Here is a 22,594-nt window from a genome sequence, read left to right on the forward strand (position 1 = left end):
ATTCTAAGTAAAATTAGATTTTTCATTTTTACAAAGTATCATTTAGTGGGAATTTCAATCCGATTGATTAGTGTACATAAGTTCCTGTTTCTGTAAATATTTATTAAAAAATTTATTTCGTTTTCTTCTGAATTCCACAAAATAAAAGAAAAATTAAAAAAAATAGATATTTTGAACAGTTTTTAATCTTAATAATAATCACATTTCCAAAGTCAAGATAATGGAAACTTATTCCTCTTGAATGCACTCAGTAGAAAATTCAATTTTTTTTTGTCGAATTCTCTTCAAACTATTTCAAAAAATTGTTTTGGTAGAAAAATTACCTACGTTTTTCATTTGCAAAACGCAAAGTATTTATAATAAATTGCAAATATTTATTATGAATATGAATCTATTGTATCCCATTATAAAAAATTAAAGGGTCTTTCATTAAGAGTGTCCTAACAAATGATTTTGTTTGATGCCGTAATTTTACACTTCTTGATTAATTTAGTTTAAGACTTGGACACTATCAATGGAAAACTCTGTATTTATAGGTGTTGTCACTCAATAATTCGTTGTGAATGCAATCGATTTCCAAAATTGAATTTCCCAAATTTAGCCACATTTTTTTAGCCCCGGCTAAGAAAGAATGGTGTTTTTTGTAAACTTTTTGTTGGCAAATAAAAACAATCGCAATTGGGTGGGAGCGCATGGAAATACATTCAACATACCTATTTAATTCATGAATATATTGATTGTGCTCTGCGCCTCCACCACAGGTGTAAAGTATTAAATGCATTTAATCTTTCATTCAATGTTAAAAAAAATACTTGAAGTATAATTTCATCAGGTAATTTAAGGATTTTTTTGTAACTTTGAATGTTAATATATACTTATTTTATTTAAAAAATTACACAACTGCAATTATTCATAGAAGAAAGAGTAATCTCTAATATTCCAATTCGAAAAAAATCAAAATAACTCGGATATGTACGATCAAAAAAAAAGATGGAGATATTTAAATTCACTTGATTGTTGGGAAAATTTCGCGCATCAACTTTTCATATTCCTTTGCGCCATAAAAATAAAATATCTACAAGGGATGTAGAAGAGAAACCTCTAAATCCTGTGATTCTTGATAAAAGATTAGAATTTAAATTTAAGTACGAATGCAGCCTAAAATCAATTGAGCAGTATTTGATTAATAAAAATACCCTTAATCATTTACGCTACAACATGTACCAGAGTAATGTATACTCCTTCTGGGGCAGTAAAAATGAAAAGACAAACTTGAACATTCGACGATTCTATATTATACACAAACATAACTACACGGATGTTATACTCATTGCCTATACGGTCCAATCCAAGTGTAAAAATATTTCTTCATTATTTCAATTTCATACACATTTTAATAATAAAAAAAATATCTTACAAAATTCTAGCATGATATTTTTTTTCTACTACATGCAATGCAATCATTGATAATATAAATGTCAATTACTGTAGGAAATCCTCTTATAAAAATTTCTAGTTACATACCTGTATTCATAGATAGTATTTATCAAATTGGATATTTATTGGAAGTACTGAAGTAGTGTGTAAACCAAGCAAAAAGATGTTCGTGATTTTTAACAACAAAATGAAAAGAGGGGGATTTTTAATATTTACAGTTCTTGTAGAAGTAAAGTTGTTGCTGCTAAAAAAGAAACCATATACAACAACCATCCTACATTCACAACACAAGAAATATTATAATAAATAAATTATCAACAAATAAAATATAAAAAAATTAATAAAACAGAAACTATAAATGCATTTTATAAAATAGGATTTTGATGTAACATAATAATAATATCTGTTACACCATTATTAAGAAAGTACTTACATCCAAGGCTGAGATAGTTTTTTTTTTTGTGTGAGTGTTGATTAAATGATTGTTTTATAAAATAGACGAGAAAAAAAAACACATTTCAATTTCATTCTTATTATTTAATTTAAATAAATTGTTTATGTTTGATTGAAATCTAAGTGCGTTGTTTGTTTTGTTTGTTCGGACTGTACCCGTTATTATTATTTTTGTACGTTCTATTTGTTGTAAAAAATTTAAAAACTTTTATTATTAAAAAGGTGTGAAACTTGAATATGAGTTATTTGTTTTGTGTATGAAGAAATTTTTAAAAAAGGTACTTATTTTTTTAAATCATTTATTTTTTTAACACTAGTTAAGGATACAATCTTCTAGAATCTGAAATAACAATCGGTGGCCTTAAGGCAAAGCGTTAACTGCGAAAGCTTGAAGTACGTTTCTCGATTCTTTGTCCTATTTCTGAAAGCTGTATAAGAAAGCTCGTAATTTTTAATATTTGTCTATTTTTGAGTTAATAAAAAATGGGACACAACTTTTCAAGAGAAAGGTCGTGTTCTAATAAACCAAGCCCTTAAATCTAAAAAGCGTTTATTTAAATTAAACTGAATATTCACCTTTCTTTTAAACTTGATACTTGAGATAAAACTAAGAATGGTCCGATTGTTGCGGATAAATTATCAATTATATTGAAAAATAATAGGCGAATTTTTCGAAATTTTTTAAATATTGGTCGACTGAAAAAAGCAAAGCTTTCAATTTGTACGCTATCTTTTGTATGTACACCAATTTCCCGGAAATTGTTTAACCAATTGGACTTGTTTGATATTTATTCAACTGGTAAACGACCGCATAATTCGAAAATACACTTCGAAATAGAATTGCGATACGAGCGAATATAATAGTATAATAACAGCAAACAAAAATGATGGAAAACTCGGGAAAATTTTGTTAGTGTCCAAAGTTAAAAGCATTTTTCAACAAAGTGCTTAAAACTATTTGCTAAATAATTAGTTGAAACCTAATCCACCCCAAAATCCACGATTTTCTGTTCTATACATGCTAGAAAAATGGGATTTACACCAACCGATTCGAAATAAAGTCAAATAAACCGAATACTTCGAGAAAATTTAATATCTAAATCACAACCCCCCGAAAATGGGAAAACACCTCTCAAACTACCCCTTTTATTTTTTAAAAGCTAGAAAGATGCGGCTTTTTGTTTTTTCTTGTAATGATTTTGTCTGTGTCGCGGGGCCAAGACTGTAGGCCACCACGGGGGTTAAATTTTTCTTAAAATATTTTCAGAATTCGAGAACAGCTCCTGCATGGTTCAAATCTCGTTGTCTAGGCTTATTAACTTTTCAAATAACTTACTAATTTTTAAAATAAAAGTAATTATATGATTATTAGATAACTAATTAGGTAAATTAATTTTTTTTTTTAATAATAAATAATTTAACATTTTTGTGTATATGAAGTAAGTAGGAAAGAAATTATCTTCTTATTATTTTATGATAATAATTATTTTATATATTATTTATATATTTTTAATTTATTTTTTTATTAATTTTATTGGAATGTAAAACATATACTTTTTACTTTCTTGTTGATAATTAAAATATAAAAAGTACATTGTACCTACTTAAAAGCAGTACCTACTTACTGTTATTACATAAGTTTTTTTTTTTTTTCAAAAAACGTGTTTAAAGTAGACTTTTTTTATAGCCGAAGTTAAAACTTTTTACTAGAATACGCTACAATTAAAATTAATTGAACTAACTAGACATGATTTATAATAATAATGGCTTGCAACGTTTTCCGATAATTGTGTATAAAATTTACTTTTCCAAATTTTCGTAAAACGGTTCGCAAAGACTAACTTCACTAGCACGATTACACTCTCTCGTTGAAGTCTGAAACTTTCATAAGAAGAGCTTAGTGAAATTTCAAATAAAAAAGGGGCTGCAAAAACAAATTAAAACCATCTAGTATATTTATCGATAGATGGTTTCCGCGCGATCAAATTAATCGTTCAACAAAGACTTATGGTGATGTATAAGCTAATTTGTGATTCGTAGCAAAAATATTAATTTTACTGCTTATGATTTATGGCAAGAGAAATTTCAACGTAAAATTTCTCTTTTTGTATTAGTTTTTGCCGGCTGGCTGTTTTTACTCTTGGCTTTTGTTGACTCTAATCATATTATAACACATTTTCATAGGCGTATAATTTTAAGGTCATTTTTTATGATGAAATTCAAATATATCTTTACGGGTAAAATGATCCCCTTTTTATAAGCTAAAATGATCCCTATTTTGTGTGTATAAATTATATTATATTAAATGATCTCCCATCATGTAGCAGGTCTTGAATGTGTTGATTTAAATGAATATACCAGTGATTTTTGTTTTCATACTAATCGTTGATGCAATGTAAAAGAACAGTTAATATTTTATGTGAACTGTTTGATAAAAAAATGCAATGGGATCATTTTACACACTATCCTTACAAGGTCGGTCAAAACGATCCTTTTTGAGAAATATTGAATAGTTCTAAAAATTTTAACAGATCAGAAGAAATTTACATACAAATATTGTAACATTTGAATAAAGAATTCGAAAATATTTCGACGTTGTACATATGTCGAATAGTTTGGCTATAAATTACATTTTTTCTTAGGAGGATCATTTTAGACCACCTTCCCTTAGAGGAGCGTCAGGTTATAGATTCTGATACTGCAAGAAAACCTTTACTTTCATGGTAGACATCTACATATATACCTGTATGCATGTCTAAGATGCATTTATGAAGGTTTTATTAAGTGAATGTCTACATATAATAAAATAATAAAAGCTCAATTATAAAAAAGTGTATCTAATGTCCGTTGACAGAAATATAATTTACGTCACGTGATACATCCATTACCTTTTTACAATTTCATAATGCAGACTATTACATATTACATATTACATGTTGCGAATGATATAATAATAAAATTATGTGTATTTCTGTTCTAACAATATTTCTATGTACATGTGAGATAGGTCTTTTATTTCGAAATAACAACTAACTATACAAGAAGTTACTATATTTTTATACTTTCACATATGTCTTAGCTCACAAGAATTAAAAAACATAAATATATGTGTAATTTGACAATATTTATGCTTTGTAATCATCTTAATTGTGTAATTTGTCCGAATAAAAATATTATAACTGTGTCTCTCAGTCATGAGTTCTATGCTGCGGAAAATTACTTTATTAAATCATTTGTTTTTTTTTTAGTTTTGTTATTGCAATTCTTCGATTTCTTCTATTTTGAAATAAAGTAAATGTACTATATTACGGGATGTTTAGGCGCACTTTAAGGACGTTCCCAAAAAATCACTAAGATCATCTTTAAATCGTTTTTCTGGGATCATCGTGAAATCGTGTATATGCATTCTAATTAATGTACTTTGTAAGCAGGCAAAGTTTGTGTTACTCCTTACGGCAGAGTTTCAGAGATATCGCAATGTTTGGTTCGATTTTAGTCTCAAAAACTATTCGACCAGTCATCAAATGTAACCGATTTTTGTACTTTTTGGGTCAAAATTACCTTATATACTGAGTTTTATCGAAATTGGAGATTAAAAAAATTTCTCGATTTTTTGCAATTTTTTAAAGAGAATAAGTACTTTGAAAAAATCGAAAAAATTTTTTTGGAATATGATGAAACTCAGTGGATGGGGTAATTTTGATCCAAAAAGTATAAAAATCAGGTTAATTTAATGATTGGGTGCAGAGTTTCTGAGATATCGCAATATTTTGATCGATTTTAGTCCGTATCTCAAAAACTATTCGACCAGTCATCAAATGCACCCGATTTTTTTACTTTTTGGGTCAAAATTACCTTATATACCGAGTTTTATCGAAATTGGAGATTAAAAAAATTTTTCGATTTTTTGTAATTTTTTTAAGGGGTACCATTTGAAAAACCGAGAAAAACGCAAAAAAAATTTGTTCTGGAATTTGATGAAACTCGATGGAAGGGGTAGTTTTGATTCAAAAAGTATAAAAATCAGGTTAATTTAATGATTGAACTATAGAAAGTTACAATGTCAGCGAATATCATGGACAAAACTTTGGAAAACTTTGAACTGGATCTTTCATGAAATTTATACATTAAAATAATTGATTGCATTTGATTGGGATGAGTTGATGATCCAACTGAGAAACATTGCATTTCTATTTTTATCCAATCTCGTTAAAAGATTAGAAAAGCTGAACTAATTCAAACAAGATCATTTATGAAGCCCTACACTGACCTAATATATGAAGTACACTTTCAATTAAAAAAAATTGAAACAATCTTAACGAAAAATAGGAAATTGATTTCTTTTTTTGCGTATTAGGTTAGTACATTTAATTTAGAAATTGAATTTTGGTTAAAATGAATGAAAATGTAATGGATTAAATCTAAAATTATTAATTTAAGAGCTTCATGAAAATTGACCGTGCTTAGTCAGAAAACTTTTCGAAAACTTTCTGCGAGTTTATGATGATCAACGTAGACTAATCGTAGCCACTTCTTGATATGAAATGTCTCAGAACGTCTTGAAAATGGTCTAGTTTATTTACGAATACTTTCTAGGAACATGACAACTCGTTAAAGAAAAGATAGATCAACTTATAGGTATGATTATTACAAGTAGGAAGTAGTATAATTTATGAGCTTTTGATACTCACATAACCTTCGTATACCTACATTATAATAAACATATCAAAACATCTTCAAGGCAAACTATAGTTTTGTCATCGAAACGAGTATATAATTTAGCCAGGCAGTACAGTAGCGTATTTATTAGCATACATTTTTCAACAAATTTTCCTATGATACAATATCAAACGTTTCTATTATTCTGCTAAAGAAAAAACAATTTCTAGTTTTCTAATATGCAAATTGCTCTTAGTTTCAGATTAGAACTTCAATTTATACTATCAAGACAATTTTTTGTTTGTATAACTCTAAAACTAGTTATAATCGAAGTTTGTGCTAGTCATATCTCTGAAATTCAATAAATTGTGCTGAAAGCTATTTTCTACAAAATAAAAAAAAATTATTTTTTTAGATTTCCATAATTTTAGATTCTCTCAAAATTCAAATACGCTACTGCATCATTTATGAATAAAAAAATATAATAAAATAATCAAATAATTAGCTTCTTAATTAAAAAATTTGTTAGCTAATTGCTCACATAAGATTTATCGACCAGTTTAGGCTAGTAATATTTTTCATTTTTATCTTTATTGTAATTTCATGTAAATTTTCACATGTTTTTTCCGTGTTACCATTTTTATAGCATATAATATGCGCATACTACAAAAAATAAGGTGACATTGTATTTATTTTGAAAATTCTTTATTTATTCTTCCAAATTTCAATTTCATCCCCTTCAAAATAATCCCCTCTCGATGCAATGCACTTATGCCAACGGATTTTCCAATCTTCGAACCACTGGTTGTAGTCACTTTCCGGGATTGCCTTCAGTTCCGTCTTCGCTGCGGCTTGAATCTCGTCTATCGTATCAAAACGGTGTCCCCGAAGCGGTCTTTTGAGCTTGCTGAACAGCCAGAAGTCGCACGGCGCCAGATCCGGTGAATACAGTGGTTGCGGAACGATATGGGTTGAGTTTTTGACGAAATAATCACGAATTATTCGTGCAGTATGGGAAGGTACATTATCGTGATGTAAAAACCATGAATTGTCTTTCCACAATTCCGGCCTTTTTACTATTGGACCTTCTTTACTGTTTGGCCGGGCGGAAGGAATTCATAATGCACAACAAACGCACGCAGTTTAAATTCAAATGTCACCTTATTTTTTGGACACAGTATTATAATATTAATTTTACCACAACAAACTTCAAATATTAAATTCTTTGAGTCACCAATACTACATTCAATTTTTCTTCGAAATTTTTAGAAAACTTTCGAAAAAAAATAAAATAAACGATCATGCAACTTCTCTATTGTTATTAATATTTATCTGAGTGATTCTTTCAAAGTTAAAATACAAAACAAGAATATAGTTTTTTTTAATTTAAAATTTTCTCAATTTCAATTTGTTTTTATTATTGTAATACTTAATTATATCTCGATAGAGAGATCGTGTGAGAATTCCAGAGTCTATCGATATATTTATTATGAACTTGTTCTTCTAATGGCAAATAACTACTGTTATGTAAATTTCTTTCAAAAGGTGCGGCTTCAGCAATTTAGGTATTTGCAGTAATTTTACAATAGTTAATTTTATTCTCTTCTTAAGGGGATTCTTTAATTCAAAATTTTGAAAAAATCAAGTTCCTTAGAAAAAACTTAAGATCATAGAAAAGACATCAAGATCATAAAATTATGCTAAAATTTGATGAAGAAAATCGAAATATAAAAAAAATGAAAGCAATGTACCTTATAACCGATTTCTGTAGAAAGCGGCGTGGCGTTTTGTAAAAAAAAATCCTAGAAAACCACCCATCCTTTTTTTTACAGGGGTAAATTTACCTAAATAAGGATCTATTTTTGAAATTTTTAGAAAAACGTGTAACCACGCCCCTCCTTTTTTACAGGGGTAAATTTATCTTGAAAAGGATGTATTTTTGGATGTACTTTTAGTCTTGAGTCTTACAAATCGAAATGTTTTAAATAGGAGGTCAGCAAAGTGTCGCACCAGCTTAGATACACTTTTTGGGAGACGTGCTCTCTGTCGCGGTCAAAATTTACCAAAAGTGCCATAAACAAATTAATTAATATAAAATACTTACAATAATTTTTTTAAATACTTTTTTAAAAAAGGTTTTTTTTGCAATTCTGAGTGAGAAAATCCCCTTAAGCTTTTGATAATATTATAAATTAATTTATTCAAAATCAAGGGTGACTAACCTTAAAAAATAACCCAATAAATACATAAATAATATATTTATTAAAAGACTCTATGCAGAAAATTTTTTCATAAATACAATCTGAATCTTCAATTCAGCGGAAAATTAATTGTAAGACAATACAAAATATCAATATGTACGCCGATTTGTAGGGACCAAGTACAAATTCAGTCTATCTGTATGTAAGTGTTTTAAGGATGTTCCAGCATGGTATTTGCAGTTTCTATGTTAAAGCAATGGTACAATTTTTTTTTCGACAGAATTTAACGAAAAATTAAATTTAAGAATTTAATAATGCTTACTATTAATTCCCAAAGTTTCAGAAATTTTGACCGTTTAAAATGGGAAATAATTATGCCAACGTCCCAATTTCGATCAATTTACGTCAAAATTAATATCTCGAAAGTGAAAATTAATTTCTAAATTTTTTTTTTAGAATTGTATTGTATAAACATTTTTTTCTACTTTTTCTTCAATATATAATAATATCATAAAAAATAGTTGGAGAGACCGGACATTTTACATGATTTAAATGGGACATGACCCTCAAAATCGCGAAATTTGTCTTTAAATATCTCGCGATCTAAACGGTCAAAAATTATGAAATTTTAGGAATTCATAAATAAAGCTATTATAAACCCGAGAAAAAAAATTCGGCCAAATCTGTCGAAAAGTGATTTCATGCTGGTACTACCTTAATTTACTGTGAGTGTACTAAATTTTTTTTGTAATATAGTTATCTTACCTAGAATTTCTGCATATTTTGTTAAACTTGTAGATAGCTAAATCGCTCCTATTTCTAAGTGTGTTAGACTTTTTTCTAAAGTTTTTTAGATATTTTTTATCTGAATCGCTTTTAAAATTGAGATTCAGTCCTCGGTTAGCAGTTATTGAAGAGAATGACTGAACATGGACTCATTAACACTTAAAGCATAAAATAAATGATATTTGACTTCTTAATTTGTTTATAAACTCAAAAAATATTGCTTTTTTAATAAACAAAATGAAAAAGGATCAATTTTTCAGATATTATTTAAAAAAATAGCCTACAAGGTACCATACCGTATGTATGAATCTTCTGTCGTGTATATTTAGCTGGGATTTGACCTTTAACACTCTGGCCAATTAGTATATTTTGAAAGAGCACTAACGAAAAATAATGAAGTATTCTTTATTGACCCAAAATGTTTGATCTTGCTGAATAATTGCTAACCTATCTAAAATTTGGTCCTCTAGAAGTGAAAACTTTTGTAAACTTAAAAATGAATATCAAACATGAACTTGGTGCCTTTTTCATATTTTCATTTTTCGATGATATTTTAATATCATCAAAAATTTCTCCATTTCTTACTAACATAATAATAAAATGAAATATTTTGATTACGCATTTTTATTATCAAGAATGTGTTATAAATTAATTGTTATATTATTGATTTATTGATTTATTTTATATTGATTGTTGAATATATTGATTTATTAGAAAATTTACAATATTTACAATAAAAGTTTTTTATGAGTGTGATTCGTAAGTGTTCTTTTTGTCTATTTTTTTTAAAAACAACTCTCTCGCAAGATTATCCATGTTTTTATTATACGCGGACATAATTTTTTTTAATATGAGTCCGAAATAGTGGCAGATTTTATTGGTTATTTCTAAAGGGCCAAATGGTCTAAAAACCATTTTAAAAGCTAAAAAATGGTTCATAAAACTAGATTTTTGGGTTTATCATAATTCTTAAATAATGTTTGTACAAATTGAACATCCTTTATTAATAAAGAGTAATACAGGTAACTTCATTCTAGAGGCTCAATTTTCAATTCTTAAAAAGATATTTAATTCCTATTATTAACAATGATTAAGACAGAGATTCTGTCTTACACACTGTTATTAATAAGAATTATAACATCTTTTACAGAATTAATAGTTGAGGCTTTAGAATTAAAGAGGCTTGAGGCTGTAATTACTCTTCTGAACTTCACAAAAGATGTTCAAACATTATTTTAGAATTTTGATAAGCTCTAAAAACAAATTTTAAGCCTAGTTTTTCAGCTTTTAAAATGGCCTTTTTGGAATTTTTCCAAACATGAAACTGTTGATATCTCGAAAACGGAGAATTTTACGAAAAAATCACAAAGAGTCTTTTTGATATAAAATGACCCAAAGAACCTAGAGAAACTTTCAATTGATTCAAAAAATGTCTTTTAACTCTTTCTGTGGAGGGGGAGAGGGTATGCAAAAATTGGACCATTAGAGTTTCTGGCAAGATCCAGAATATTAATCTATAAGGCTTTTCTAAACAAGAATCAATGGACAAAATGCGGTACTCATATTTTGCACACTCAATCCCATCCAGCGCAGGCACTCTCCTATTTGTGACATGGCAGAAATATTTCGTACATTGACTAAATAATATATAATTTATTATTATTTCGGATCTAGATGATAAATTAAATACAAGACAAGTATCTATTAATAATTTATGTATAACACCACACTTATCACAAACAACTTTCATTTGTTTTATAATAATAAGTAATATTTATAAAAAATTTTTGAATCCTCCATATAAGTTAGTGTGGCATTTCATTTTTTATTTATTTATTTTAATGAAATTATCATTTTAACAATAACTCTCTCCTATTTATAAATTTGTGACAATTCATTTAACGCACATTGTTAAAATTTTTAGGCAAATTTTTATGTAAGACCTGAAATATAAACTTAAAATTATACACTTCACTGCGCTTCCACCTATTTTCGACTCTATTCTCTTTATATTATTGTTATGAAACCTATTAAATATACATTTGTTTCAAATTTTTGTGTACTTTTTATAAAGTCCCTCATACATGATAGTTTAAAAGCTTTTGTCATATTAATATATTATACCACATAATATGTGAAGGCAAGATAGTGCAGTTCAATGGCTTACATTTACTTTTACCATATTAAACAAAAAATTACACAAAAGCCGGGACCCGAACCTAGATACTCTAGATATCCAGTCTAGACGTAGCCAACTCTGTCATTTCTGTTCTGTATACTCGATTCCAGTGGCGTCAAAATAGGTCGAGTAAAATGCTACAATCTCCTCCGGAAGGTCCCTCCAACGCAAGAAGGTTGTTAGCACAGGAGGATTCTACCATTTCTTATTACAACATTTAGTAAAATTCATTACTTAAATGAAACGGTCCATGTCATCAGAATACAAAAAATTTAATTTTGCTCTATCATATCCAAATTTTATCCAATTTTGATACACCAAATATGTAATCCTACTAAATTAGGGTCATACTTTTCAAATTTGTGATCAAAATGAACCCACCTCTAATAGATTTCAAGAATGTGGAGTCCTGATCCCGGAATTAAGTATATGAGAGATAGCTAGCGAAAAATTGACATCACAGCTGAAAAGAATGACCCAAAATTGGTGGGTTTCAAAAAAAATTCCAATAAGATCGAATCAAATTTGCCTGTGTTATTAAAAAAATGGAATTTTTTAACTTAATGACGTCATCAGAATCCAAGAAATTCAATTTTGCTCTATCACATCCAAATTTTATCCATTTTTGGTAAACCAAGTATGGAATCCTACTAAATTTGGGTCATACTTTTCAAATTTGTGATCAAAATGAACCCACCTCTAATAGATTTCAAGAATGTGGAGTCCTGATCCCGGAATTAAGTATATGAGAGATAGCTAGCGAAAAATTGACATCACAGCTGAAAAGAATGACCCAAAATTGGTGGGTTTCAAAAAAAATTCCAATAAGATCGGATCAAATTTGCCTGTGTTATTAAAAAAATGGAATTTTTTAACTTAATGGCGTCATCAGAATCCAAGAAATTCAATTTTGCTCTATCACATCCAAATTTTATCCATTTTTGATAAACCAAGTATGGAATCCTACTAAATTTGGGTCATACTTTTCAAATTTGTGATCAAAATAAACCTAGCTCTAATAGGTTTCATGAATGTGGAGTCCTGATCCCGGAATTATGTACAAGAGTGATAGCTAGCGAAAAATTGATATCACAGCTGAAAAGAATGACCCAAAATTGGTGGGTTACAAAAAAAATTCCAATAAGATCGGATCAAATTTGCCTGTGTTATTAAAAAAATGGAATTTTTTAACTTAATGACGTCATCAGAATCCAAGAAATTCAATTTTGCTCTATCACATCCAAATTTTATCCATTTTTGGTAAACCAAGTATGGAATCCTACTAAATTTGGGTCATACTTTTCAAATTTGTGATCAAAATGAACCCACCTCTAATAGATTTCAAGAATGTGGAGTCCTGATCCCGGAATTAAGTATATGAGAGATAGCTAGCGAAAAATTGACATCACAGCTGAAAAGAATGACCCAAAATTGGTGGGTTTCAAAAAAAATTCCAATAAGATCGGATCAAATTTGCCTGTGTTATTAAAAAAATGGAATTTTTTAACTTAATGACGTCATCAGAATCCAAGAAATTCAATTTTGCTCTATCACATCCAAATTTTATCCATTTTTGATAAACCAAGTATGGAATCCTACTAAATTTGGGTCATACTTTTCAAATTTGTGATCAAAATAAACCTAGCTCTAATAGGTTTCATGAATGTGGAGTCCTGATCCCGGAATTATGTACAAGAGTGATAGCTAGCGAAAAATTGATATCACAGCTGAAAAGAATGACCCAAAATTGGTGGGTTACAAAAAAAATTCCAATAAGATCGGATCAAATTTGCCTGTGTTATTAAAAAAATGGAATTTTTTAACTTAATGGCGTCATCAGAATCCAAGAAATTCAATTTTGCTCTATCACATCCAAATTTTATCCATTTTTGGTAAACCAAGTATGGAATCCTACTAAATTTGGGTCATACTTTTCAAATTTGTGATCAAAATGAACCCACCTCTAATAGATTTCAAGAATGTGGAGTCCTGATCCCGGAATTAAGTATATGAGAGATAGCTAGCGAAAAATTGACATCACAGCTGAAAAGAATGACCCAAAATTGGTGGGTTTCAAAAAAAATTCCAATAAGATCGGATCAAATTTGCCTGTGTTATTAAAAAAATGGAATTTTTTAACTTAATGACGTCATCAGAATCCAAGAAATTCAATTTTGCTCTATCACATCCAAATTTTATCCATTTTTGATAAACCAAGTATGGAATCCTACTAAATTTGGGTCATACTTTTCAAATTTGTGATCAAAATAAACCTAGCTCTAATAGGTTTCATGAATGTGGAGTCCTGATCCCGGAATTATGTACAAGAGTGATAGCTAGCGAAAAATTGATATCACAGCTGAAAAGAATGACCCAAAATTGGTGGGTTACAAAAAAAATTCCAATAAGATCGGATCAAATTTGCCTGTGTTATTAAAAAAATGGAATTTTTTAACTTAATGACGTCATCAGAATCCAAGAAATTCAATTTTGCTCTATCACATCCAAATTTTATCCATTTTTGGTAAACCAAGTATGGAATCCTACTAAATTTGGGTCATACTTTTCAAATTTGTGATCAAAATGAACCCACCTCTAATAGATTTCAAGAATGTGGAGTCCTGATCCCGGAATTAAGTATATGAGAGATAGCTAGCGAAAAATTGACATCACAGCTGAAAAGAATGACCCAAAATTGGTGGGTTTCAAAAAAAATTCCAATAAGATCGGATCAAATTTGCCTGTGTTATTAAAAAAATGGAATTTTTTAACTTAATGGCGTCATCAGAATCCAAGAAATTCAATTTTGCTCTATCACATCCAAATTTTATCCATTTTTGATAAACCAAGTATGGAATCCTACTAAATTTGGGTCATACTTTTCAAATTTGTGATCAAAATAAACCTAGCTCTAATAGGTTTCATGAATGTGGAGTCCTGATCCCGGAATTATGTACAAGAGTGATAGCTAGCGAAAAATTGATATCACAGCTGAAAAGAATGACCCAAAATTGGTGGGTTACAAAAAAAATTCCAATAAGATCGGATCAAATTTGCCTGTGTTATTAAAAAAATGGAATTTTTTAACTTAATGACGTCATCAGAATCCAAGAAATTCAATTTTGCTCTATCACATCCAAATTTTATCCATTTTTGGTAAACCAAGTATGGAATCCTACTAAATTTGGGTCATACTTTTCAAATTTGTGATCAAAATGAACCCACCTCTAATAGATTTCAAGAATGTGGAGTCCTGATCCCGGAATTAAGTATATGAGAGATAGCTAGCGAAAAATTGACATCACAGCTGAAAAGAATGACCCAAAATTGGTGGGTTTCAAAAAAAATTCCAATAAGATCGGATCAAATTTGCCTGTGTTATTAAAAAAATGGAATTTTTTAACTTAATGACGTCATCAGAATCCAAGAAATTCAATTTTGCTCTATCACATCCAAATTTTATCCATTTTTGATAAACCAAGTATGGAATCCTACTAAATTTGGGTCATACTTTTCAAATTTGTGATCAAAATAAACCTAGCTCTAATAGGTTTCATGAATGTGGAGTCCTGATCCCGGAATTATGTACAAGAGTGATAGCTAGCGAAAAATTGATATCACAGCTGAAAAGAATGACCCAAAATTGGTGGGTTACAAAAAAAATTCCAATAAGATCGGATCAAATTTGCCTGTGTTATTAAAAAAATGGAATTTTTTAACTTAATGACGTCATCAGAATCCAAGAAATTCAATTTTGCTCTATCACATCCAAATTTTATCCATTTTTGGTAAACCAAGTATGGAATCCTACTAAATTTGGGTCATACTTTTCAAATTTGTGATCAAAATGAACCCACCTCTAATAGATTTCAAGAATGTGGAGTCCTGATCCCGGAATTAAGTATATGAGAGATAGCTAGCGAAAAATTGACATCACAGCTGAAAAGAATGACCCAAAATTGGTGGGTTTCAAAAAAAATTCCAATAAGATCGGATCAAATTTGCCTGTGTTATTAAAAAAATGGAATTTTTTAACTTAATGACGTCATCAGAATCCAAGAAATTCAATTTTGCTCTATCACATCCAAATTTTATCCATTTTTGATAAACCAAGTATGGAATCCTACTAAATTTGGGTCATACTTTTCAAATTTGTGATCAAAATAAACCTAGCTCTAATAGGTTTCATGAATGTGGAGTCCTGATCCCGGAATTATGTACAAGAGTGATAGCTAGCGAAAAATTGATATCACAGCTGAAAAGAATGACCCAAAATTGGTGGGTTACAAAAAAAATTCCAATAAGATCGGATCAAATTTGCCTGTGTTATTAAAAAAATGGAATTTTTTAACTTAATGACGTCATCAGAATCCAAGAAATTCAATTTTGCTCTATCACATCCAAATTTTATCCATTTTTGGTAAACCAAGTATGGAATCCTACTAAATTTGGGTCATACTTTTCAAATTTGTGATCAAAATGAACCCACCTCTAATAGATTTCAAGAATGTGGAGTCCTGATCCCGGAATTAAGTATATGAGAGATAGCTAGCGAAAAATTGACATCACAGCTGAAAAGAATGACCCAAAATTGGTGGGTTTCAAAAAAAATTCCAATAAGATCGGATCAAATTTGCCTGTGTTATTAAAAAAATGGACTTTTTTAACTTGATGACGTCATCAGAATCCAAGAAATTCAATTTTGCTCTATCACATCCAAATTTTATCCATTTTTGGTAAACCAAGTATGGAATCCTACTAAATTTGGGTCATACTTTTCAAATTTGTGATCAAAATAAACCTAGCTCTAATAGGTTTCATGAATGTGGAGTCCTGATCCCGGAATTATGTACAAGAGTGATAGCTAGCGAAAAATTGATATCACAGCTGAAAAGAATGACCCAAAATTGGTGGGTTACAAAAAAAATTCCAATAAGATCGGATCAAATTTGCCTGTGTTATTAAAAAAATGGAATTTTTTAACTTAATGACGTCATCAGAATCCAAGAAATTCAATTTTGCTCGATCACATCCAAATTTTATCCATTTTTGGTAAACCAAGTATGGAATCCTACTAAATTTGGGTCATACTTTTCAAATTTGTGATCAAAATGATCCTACCTCTAATAGATTTCAAGAATGTGGAGTCCTGATCCCGGAATTAAGTATATGAGAGATAGCTAGCGAAAAATTGACATCACAGCTGAAAAGAATGACCCAAAATTGGTGGGTTTCAAAAAAAATTTCAATAAGATCGGATCAAATTTGCCTGTGTTATTAAAAAAATGGAATTTTTCAACTTAATGACGTCATCAGAATCCAAGAAATTTAATTTTGCTCTATCACATCCAAATTTTATCCAATTTTGATAAACCAAGTATGTAATCCTACTAAATTTGGGTCATACTTTTCAAATTTGTGATCAAAATAAACCTAGCTCTAATAGGTTTCAAGAATGTGGAATCCTGGTTCCGGAATTAAGCACATAAATGATAGGTAGCGAAAAACTAAATACGCTGTTTAAATTAAAATTTACAAGAAATTACTAATTATAGTATCGTTTTATGAACCTACATACTTTACTTAGTGATTTATTATAAAATTAAGAAAACCTTTAACGTTGGATGAACTTCTTTATACATTGATTAGGAAAAAGTCCCATCCAATTCATTTTCTACAGGCCTCGAACGGTATAGATACGCCACTGGTCTATACTCTATCCAATTCTTCACAATGTTATAAGCAGTGGACATTATACCTACACCAAAGCACAAAGGCTCTTACATAAAAATGTGTAAAACCTACATAAAAAAAAGTGAAAAGCCTAGCTAAAAATACTAAAAATATTATAAATAAAACATCCTGGTCAATTATCGCACGTTTAAATTAAATGAACGATTAATTTTAATAAACAGTAATTTACATTTAAAATTAATAATTAAGAAATTATGAAATGCTTCTCTTTTTTTTATTATCTCAAAGGTCATTTTTAAGTTAAAAAATAATTTTAATTATAACTTAAATATTTACAAAATTTATTTTTAAATATTAATAAATTATTCAAGTGAAAGATAAAAGAAATCCCAGAAAAATATATTTTTATTCAGGAATTTATTCAAAAATTTTAATTAATTAAAAATTAAGTTTTATGGATGATTAAAAATTTAAATTATGTATGTGAAAACGTGTTAAAAACATTAATAAGTTTTTTGAATTTAACAAAAACAAGTGAAAACAAACAATTGACTGAGTTAATTGTTGAAATACCAGGTATAGACAGTGTTGATTACTATGTCACATTACACATACATGTCACACATATATAACTGATATTCTCATATAATACAAACTATACAATTTGCGCTCTCACGGTTAAACAGTGATGTTTAGGAAAAAATGTTTCAAACAAAAGTTGTTTTTTATAAGGAATATTTTTTTCATTTAAACTTTTGTACTATTTCTAACGAGTTAAAAGATGGGTCCTACGGACCCAAGACCCAATTGACCTATGTTGCTCATTTTCGAACTCGATCTCACTTTTTACGTCCTAAGTACGCTGTAAAAGTTTTAGCTTGATATCTTTTTTCGATTTTGAGTTATCGTGTTCACAGACGGACGGAAGGACAACCGGAAATGGACTAATTAGTTGATTTTATGAACGCCTATACCAAAATTTTGTTCGTAGCATCAATATTTTTAAGAGTTACGAATTTGGGACTAAACTTAGTATACCTTCCATATTACATATATGCATGGTATATAAACAAGGTTAAATTTTGTTATAAAAAAAAAACAAAAATTTATGAAATTTTATAAATTTTTCATATGTTACGAATTAGTATTTATGTGTAGATATAATTGACCGGGGTCGTGTCTAGGATCAAGTTTTTAAATTATTCTAATTTTTCTGGTTATGCAAGTTTTTTTAATTTCATGACAATATACACACACAAAAAATTCAAGGAAATGTAAAACTCCTCTTCCTTTTTCCTTTGATAGCAAACGACAATCAAATTAACAATTGCAAAAAAAATTAACGGATGTGATTGTTTACTAAACTATAATCGGAGGTAAAAAATGTTCTGAAATAAAACGATAACTTAACACAATAATTTTTATGATTCTGGGTTCAAACATTTTATGCAGTTTAGGTATTTTTTTGGTATTTTTATACCATGTATATATAAAAGTTTAGTCCCAAGTTTGTAACGCTTAAAAATATTGATGATACGAACAAAATTTTGGTGTAGGTGTTCATAAAATCATCTAATTAGTCCATTTTTGGTTGTCTGTCTGTCGTCTGTCAACACGATAACTCAAAAACGAAAAAAGATATAAAGCTGAAATTTTCATAGCGTGCTTAGGGCGTAAAAAGTGCGGTCGAAAGATTCCTTAGCAAAAATCGGGCAAATGTGTTTCCAATTTCTATAAAATTCATTATATAAGGTAATTTTGACCCAAAAATACAAAAATCGCGTTTATGTATTGATTGACTGTATAGTTTCTGAGAAAATCGCTCTCCGTGTCCAATTTTGGATTATATCTCAAAAGCCACGCATCTAATCATTAAATAAAATCGTTTTTTGGGTCAAAATTATCTTATATAATAAATTTTATTGATATCGGAGCAAAAAAATCTCTATTTTTTGCAATTTTCTTAAGGGGTACTTATTACCCCTTAGAAAAAATCGGGAAAATATTGTTGTTTCCAATTTCGATAAAACTCTATATATAAGGTAATTTTGACACAAAAAATCAAAAATCGGGTTTATATATTGATTAGGTAAACAGTTTCTGAGAAGATCGCTCTTCGTGTCCAATTTTGGTATATCTCAAAAACCTGGATGCGATCATTAAATAAACTCGAGAGATTAATCAAAGAATTATTTTTAACACATAAAATATATAACATTAATCATAAATCAATCATAATAATATTAATCATAAGGGCTTGCAAAAATAGTCTAAAGAATCAACCGCAGCGCAAAACCGCAGATTTTATGCATCCGCAGTATTGCACACAACAATAATTCTGATTAGCAAATTATGCAGCAGTACAAAAGAGCGACCGCTTAATTCTGACCGCCGTCACATAAAGGCAACCGCACTGTTTCTGACCGCCTGTTTCTAATTGTTCTACTCAACATCACCTGAATAAATTTTTGTATGAACCATAAATTCATAAAAATAAAAACTTATCTAAAATTGTATTTAAGTGGAAGTTATTAACCCATTCAATTTGAAGCCATCTGTTAACAACTAGAGCAATTGCAATCGTTTAAACTTGGTTCAATAATAATAATATCGAAGGGGTGGGTAATTCTAGTAAACTGACCTCGAAATACTTTTACCAAAGAATGCTATGTGTATCAAATCATAAGATTTTCTTCCATCATAAATAAAATTGTATATAAAAATTTATTTATTGTAAAAAAAAAAAATCAAAAATTTATAATAATTTGCAATTGTTTTCGTTACAGATTTTGAAGCACATGTGAAAAAAATATAATGAACTTAACATGGGGTAAACTAGTATGGCTTGGTGTAATTGGATCAATATATTTTCAAATAATAAACACATTAGAAAATGGTTTAGCACGGACACCTCCTATGGGATGGTTAGCTTGGGAACGGTTTCGATGTAACACAGATTGTAAAAATGATCCCGATAATTGTATTAGGTTTGTAAATTTTTGAATTATTCAAACTTCTTTTTTTTTGAAAATGTTTTTTTTTTTTTTTTCAAACAATAAACCATGAACGTTGAAACAAAGCATGGACTGTTTGAAATGTAGATGGCAATAGTATACAGTGAACTAAATTATATTTTTAGTGATCGACTATTTCGTACGATGGCGGATATTTTGGTTAATGAAGGATATGCTGCTGTTGGATATGAATACGTAAATATAGATGATTGTTGGCTAGAAAAAGATCGAGGAATTGATGGCACCTTACAACCGGATAGAGAAAGATTTCCATATGGAATGAAAGATCTTGCAGATTATGTAATAATTATAAAATTATCAATATACACCATAAATTACATTATGAAAATTTGTTTTTTAGCTCCATTCAAAATCACTTAAGTTTGGTATATACGAAGATTTTGGAAATTATACGTGTGCTGGTTACCCAGGCATTTTAGGATATTTAGATATTGATGCTGCAACTTTTGCATCATGGGATGTAGATTATGTGAAATTAGACGGATGTTATTCACTTCCATCGGAAATGGATAAAGGTTATCCAGAATTTGGATTTCATTTAAATAGAACTGGTCGTCCAATGGTATACTCATGTAGTTGGCCAGTGTATCAAATTTATGCTGGAATGCAACCAAATTTTTCATCCATTATTGATAATTGCAATTTATGGAGGAATTATGATGATATCCAAGATTCATGGGTCAGCGTGGAAAGTATTATTGATTACTACGGCAATAATCAAGATGTGATTGTACCAAATGCTGGTCCAGGTCATTGGAATGATCCTGATATGGTAGATAACAACATATTACAATCCAAGTTTCCTTTTCCAATTTTAATATATTTTTTAGTTGATTATTGGAAATTTTGGATTAAGTTACGAACAAAGTAAAACACAATTTGCATTATGGGCAATACTTGCGGCTCCATTATTGATGTCTGTAGACTTACGAACAATTCGTCCAGAATATAAAGCAATTTTACAAAACCGAAAGATTATTGCAGTTGATCAAGATCCATTGGGAATTCAAGGTCGTCGAATTTATAAAGTATGTTTCATTTTGGCAAAATTTATTGTGAGAAATAATTATAAATTATTTTTTAGCATAAAGGAATAGAAATATGGTCGAGACCGATTACGCCAATTGATCAAACTTATTTTTCATATGCCATTGCTTTCGTTAATCGACGTACAGATGGTACACCATCCGACGTTGCGGTCACGTTAAAAGAGCTTGGTTTATCATCGCCAGCGGGTTACAGAGTTGAAGTATGCTTATACAAATCTATTTTTTAATATATTATTAAAATTTTTTGCTATTTTTAGGATCTATATGAAGACGTCAATTATGGAATATTGTCACCACAAACTAAAATAAAAGTCAAAGTAAATCCCTCTGGTTAGTATAATTCAAAGATTCCCTTTATTAAATTATAAATTACTTCACTTCAAGAAAATATTAACGATGCTTTACACGACCTAGTTTTCGAATTATTCGTTTTTAATGATTTTTAACTACTTAAATATATTTTAATAAAATTTGCAATGCCAATATGTGTTTTAGGTGTGGTAATTCTTCGCTGTGATGTTCAAAGAAATTTTAGAAGACCCGCTTACCAACAATCTCAATCTCAATTCAATCCGTTAAGAGTTTTCAATGTAAATAGATATTAGGATTAAGCAAGAACAACAAAAAATAGAACTATAAGATATTATTTCGGTTCCATGTAGATATTTAATAAAAAAAATTTTATACAATTTATTTATATATGTAAATCTATTTCGAATATCTTATTTGTTAAAAATTTTTGTAATTAGTATAAACATTGCCAATTTTAATAATATTATAACTCTCAGGGTAACAATAAATGAAATCTTGAAAAATTTTTATAGAAAAAAAGAATTGTGTTTCCTTATCTTTTAACCAAATCCAAAGTTTCTTGTTTCTAGATTTTTTATTCTGAATGAACTGCAAAATTTAAAATAACAAGCTGTGCATGTGAATGCGACTCTTATACGAAAGATGTATAGGTAACTTAAGATGTAGCCCACATGATGACGCCTGAAGCTGACTTTGAGGGTCAAATTAGGGTTCCACCTAGCTAAAAAAATAGTTTTTTCCAGCGTCAAACTATAAAAATTAGTGACAAAAAAATTATTAATATCGAAA

General features: G+C 29.0%; 1 protein-coding gene across 3 annotated transcripts; it reads left to right on the forward strand.

Annotated features, from left to right (window-relative positions):
• The first annotated feature begins 2,064 nt into the window (after positions 1-2,064).
• Positions 2,065-22,173, forward strand: LOC123297787 (alpha-N-acetylgalactosaminidase). Of its 3 annotated transcripts, none has more exons than XM_044879570.1 (8): positions 2,065-2,168; positions 20,196-20,396; positions 20,549-20,723; positions 20,785-21,216; positions 21,275-21,472; positions 21,529-21,693; positions 21,751-21,823; positions 21,989-22,173. In XM_044879570.1, the coding sequence occupies exons 2-8, from the start codon at positions 20,224-20,226 to the stop codon at positions 22,096-22,098; spliced, it is 1,326 nt and encodes a 441-aa protein (XP_044735505.1). In that variant the 5' UTR covers positions 2,065-2,168; positions 20,196-20,223; the 3' UTR covers positions 22,099-22,173. The 3 variants fall into 3 exon arrangements, with proteins under 3 accessions (XP_044735505.1, XP_044735506.1, XP_044735508.1); XM_044879571.1 differs by having other exon boundaries at positions 2,065-2,166; positions 20,192-20,396; XM_044879573.1 differs by lacking the exon at positions 2,065-2,168 and adding an exon at positions 20,011-20,027.
• The last annotated feature ends 421 nt before the right edge of the window (positions 22,174-22,594 follow it).

The sequence above is a fragment of the Chrysoperla carnea genome, chromosome 4 (assembly GCF_905475395.1).
Source record: "Chrysoperla carnea chromosome 4, inChrCarn1.1, whole genome shotgun sequence".
Taxonomy (NCBI): domain Eukaryota; kingdom Metazoa; phylum Arthropoda; class Insecta; order Neuroptera; family Chrysopidae; genus Chrysoperla; species Chrysoperla carnea.

What these genes read in the sequence shown, in the direction of transcription:
- LOC123297787 (XM_044879570.1), top strand. Translation starts at nt 20,224, where the DNA reads ATGAACTTAACATGGGGTAAACTAGTATGGCTTGGTGTAATTGGATCA. An exon ending in GATCCCGATAATTGTATTAG is followed by an intron (nt 20,397 to 20,548) that starts GTTTGTAAATTT and finishes TTATATTTTTAG; the next exon opens with TGATCGACTATTTCGTACGA. An exon ending in ATTGGAATGATCCTGATATG is followed by an intron (nt 21,217 to 21,274) that starts GTAGATAACAAC and finishes TATATTTTTTAG; the next exon opens with TTGATTATTGGAAATTTTGG.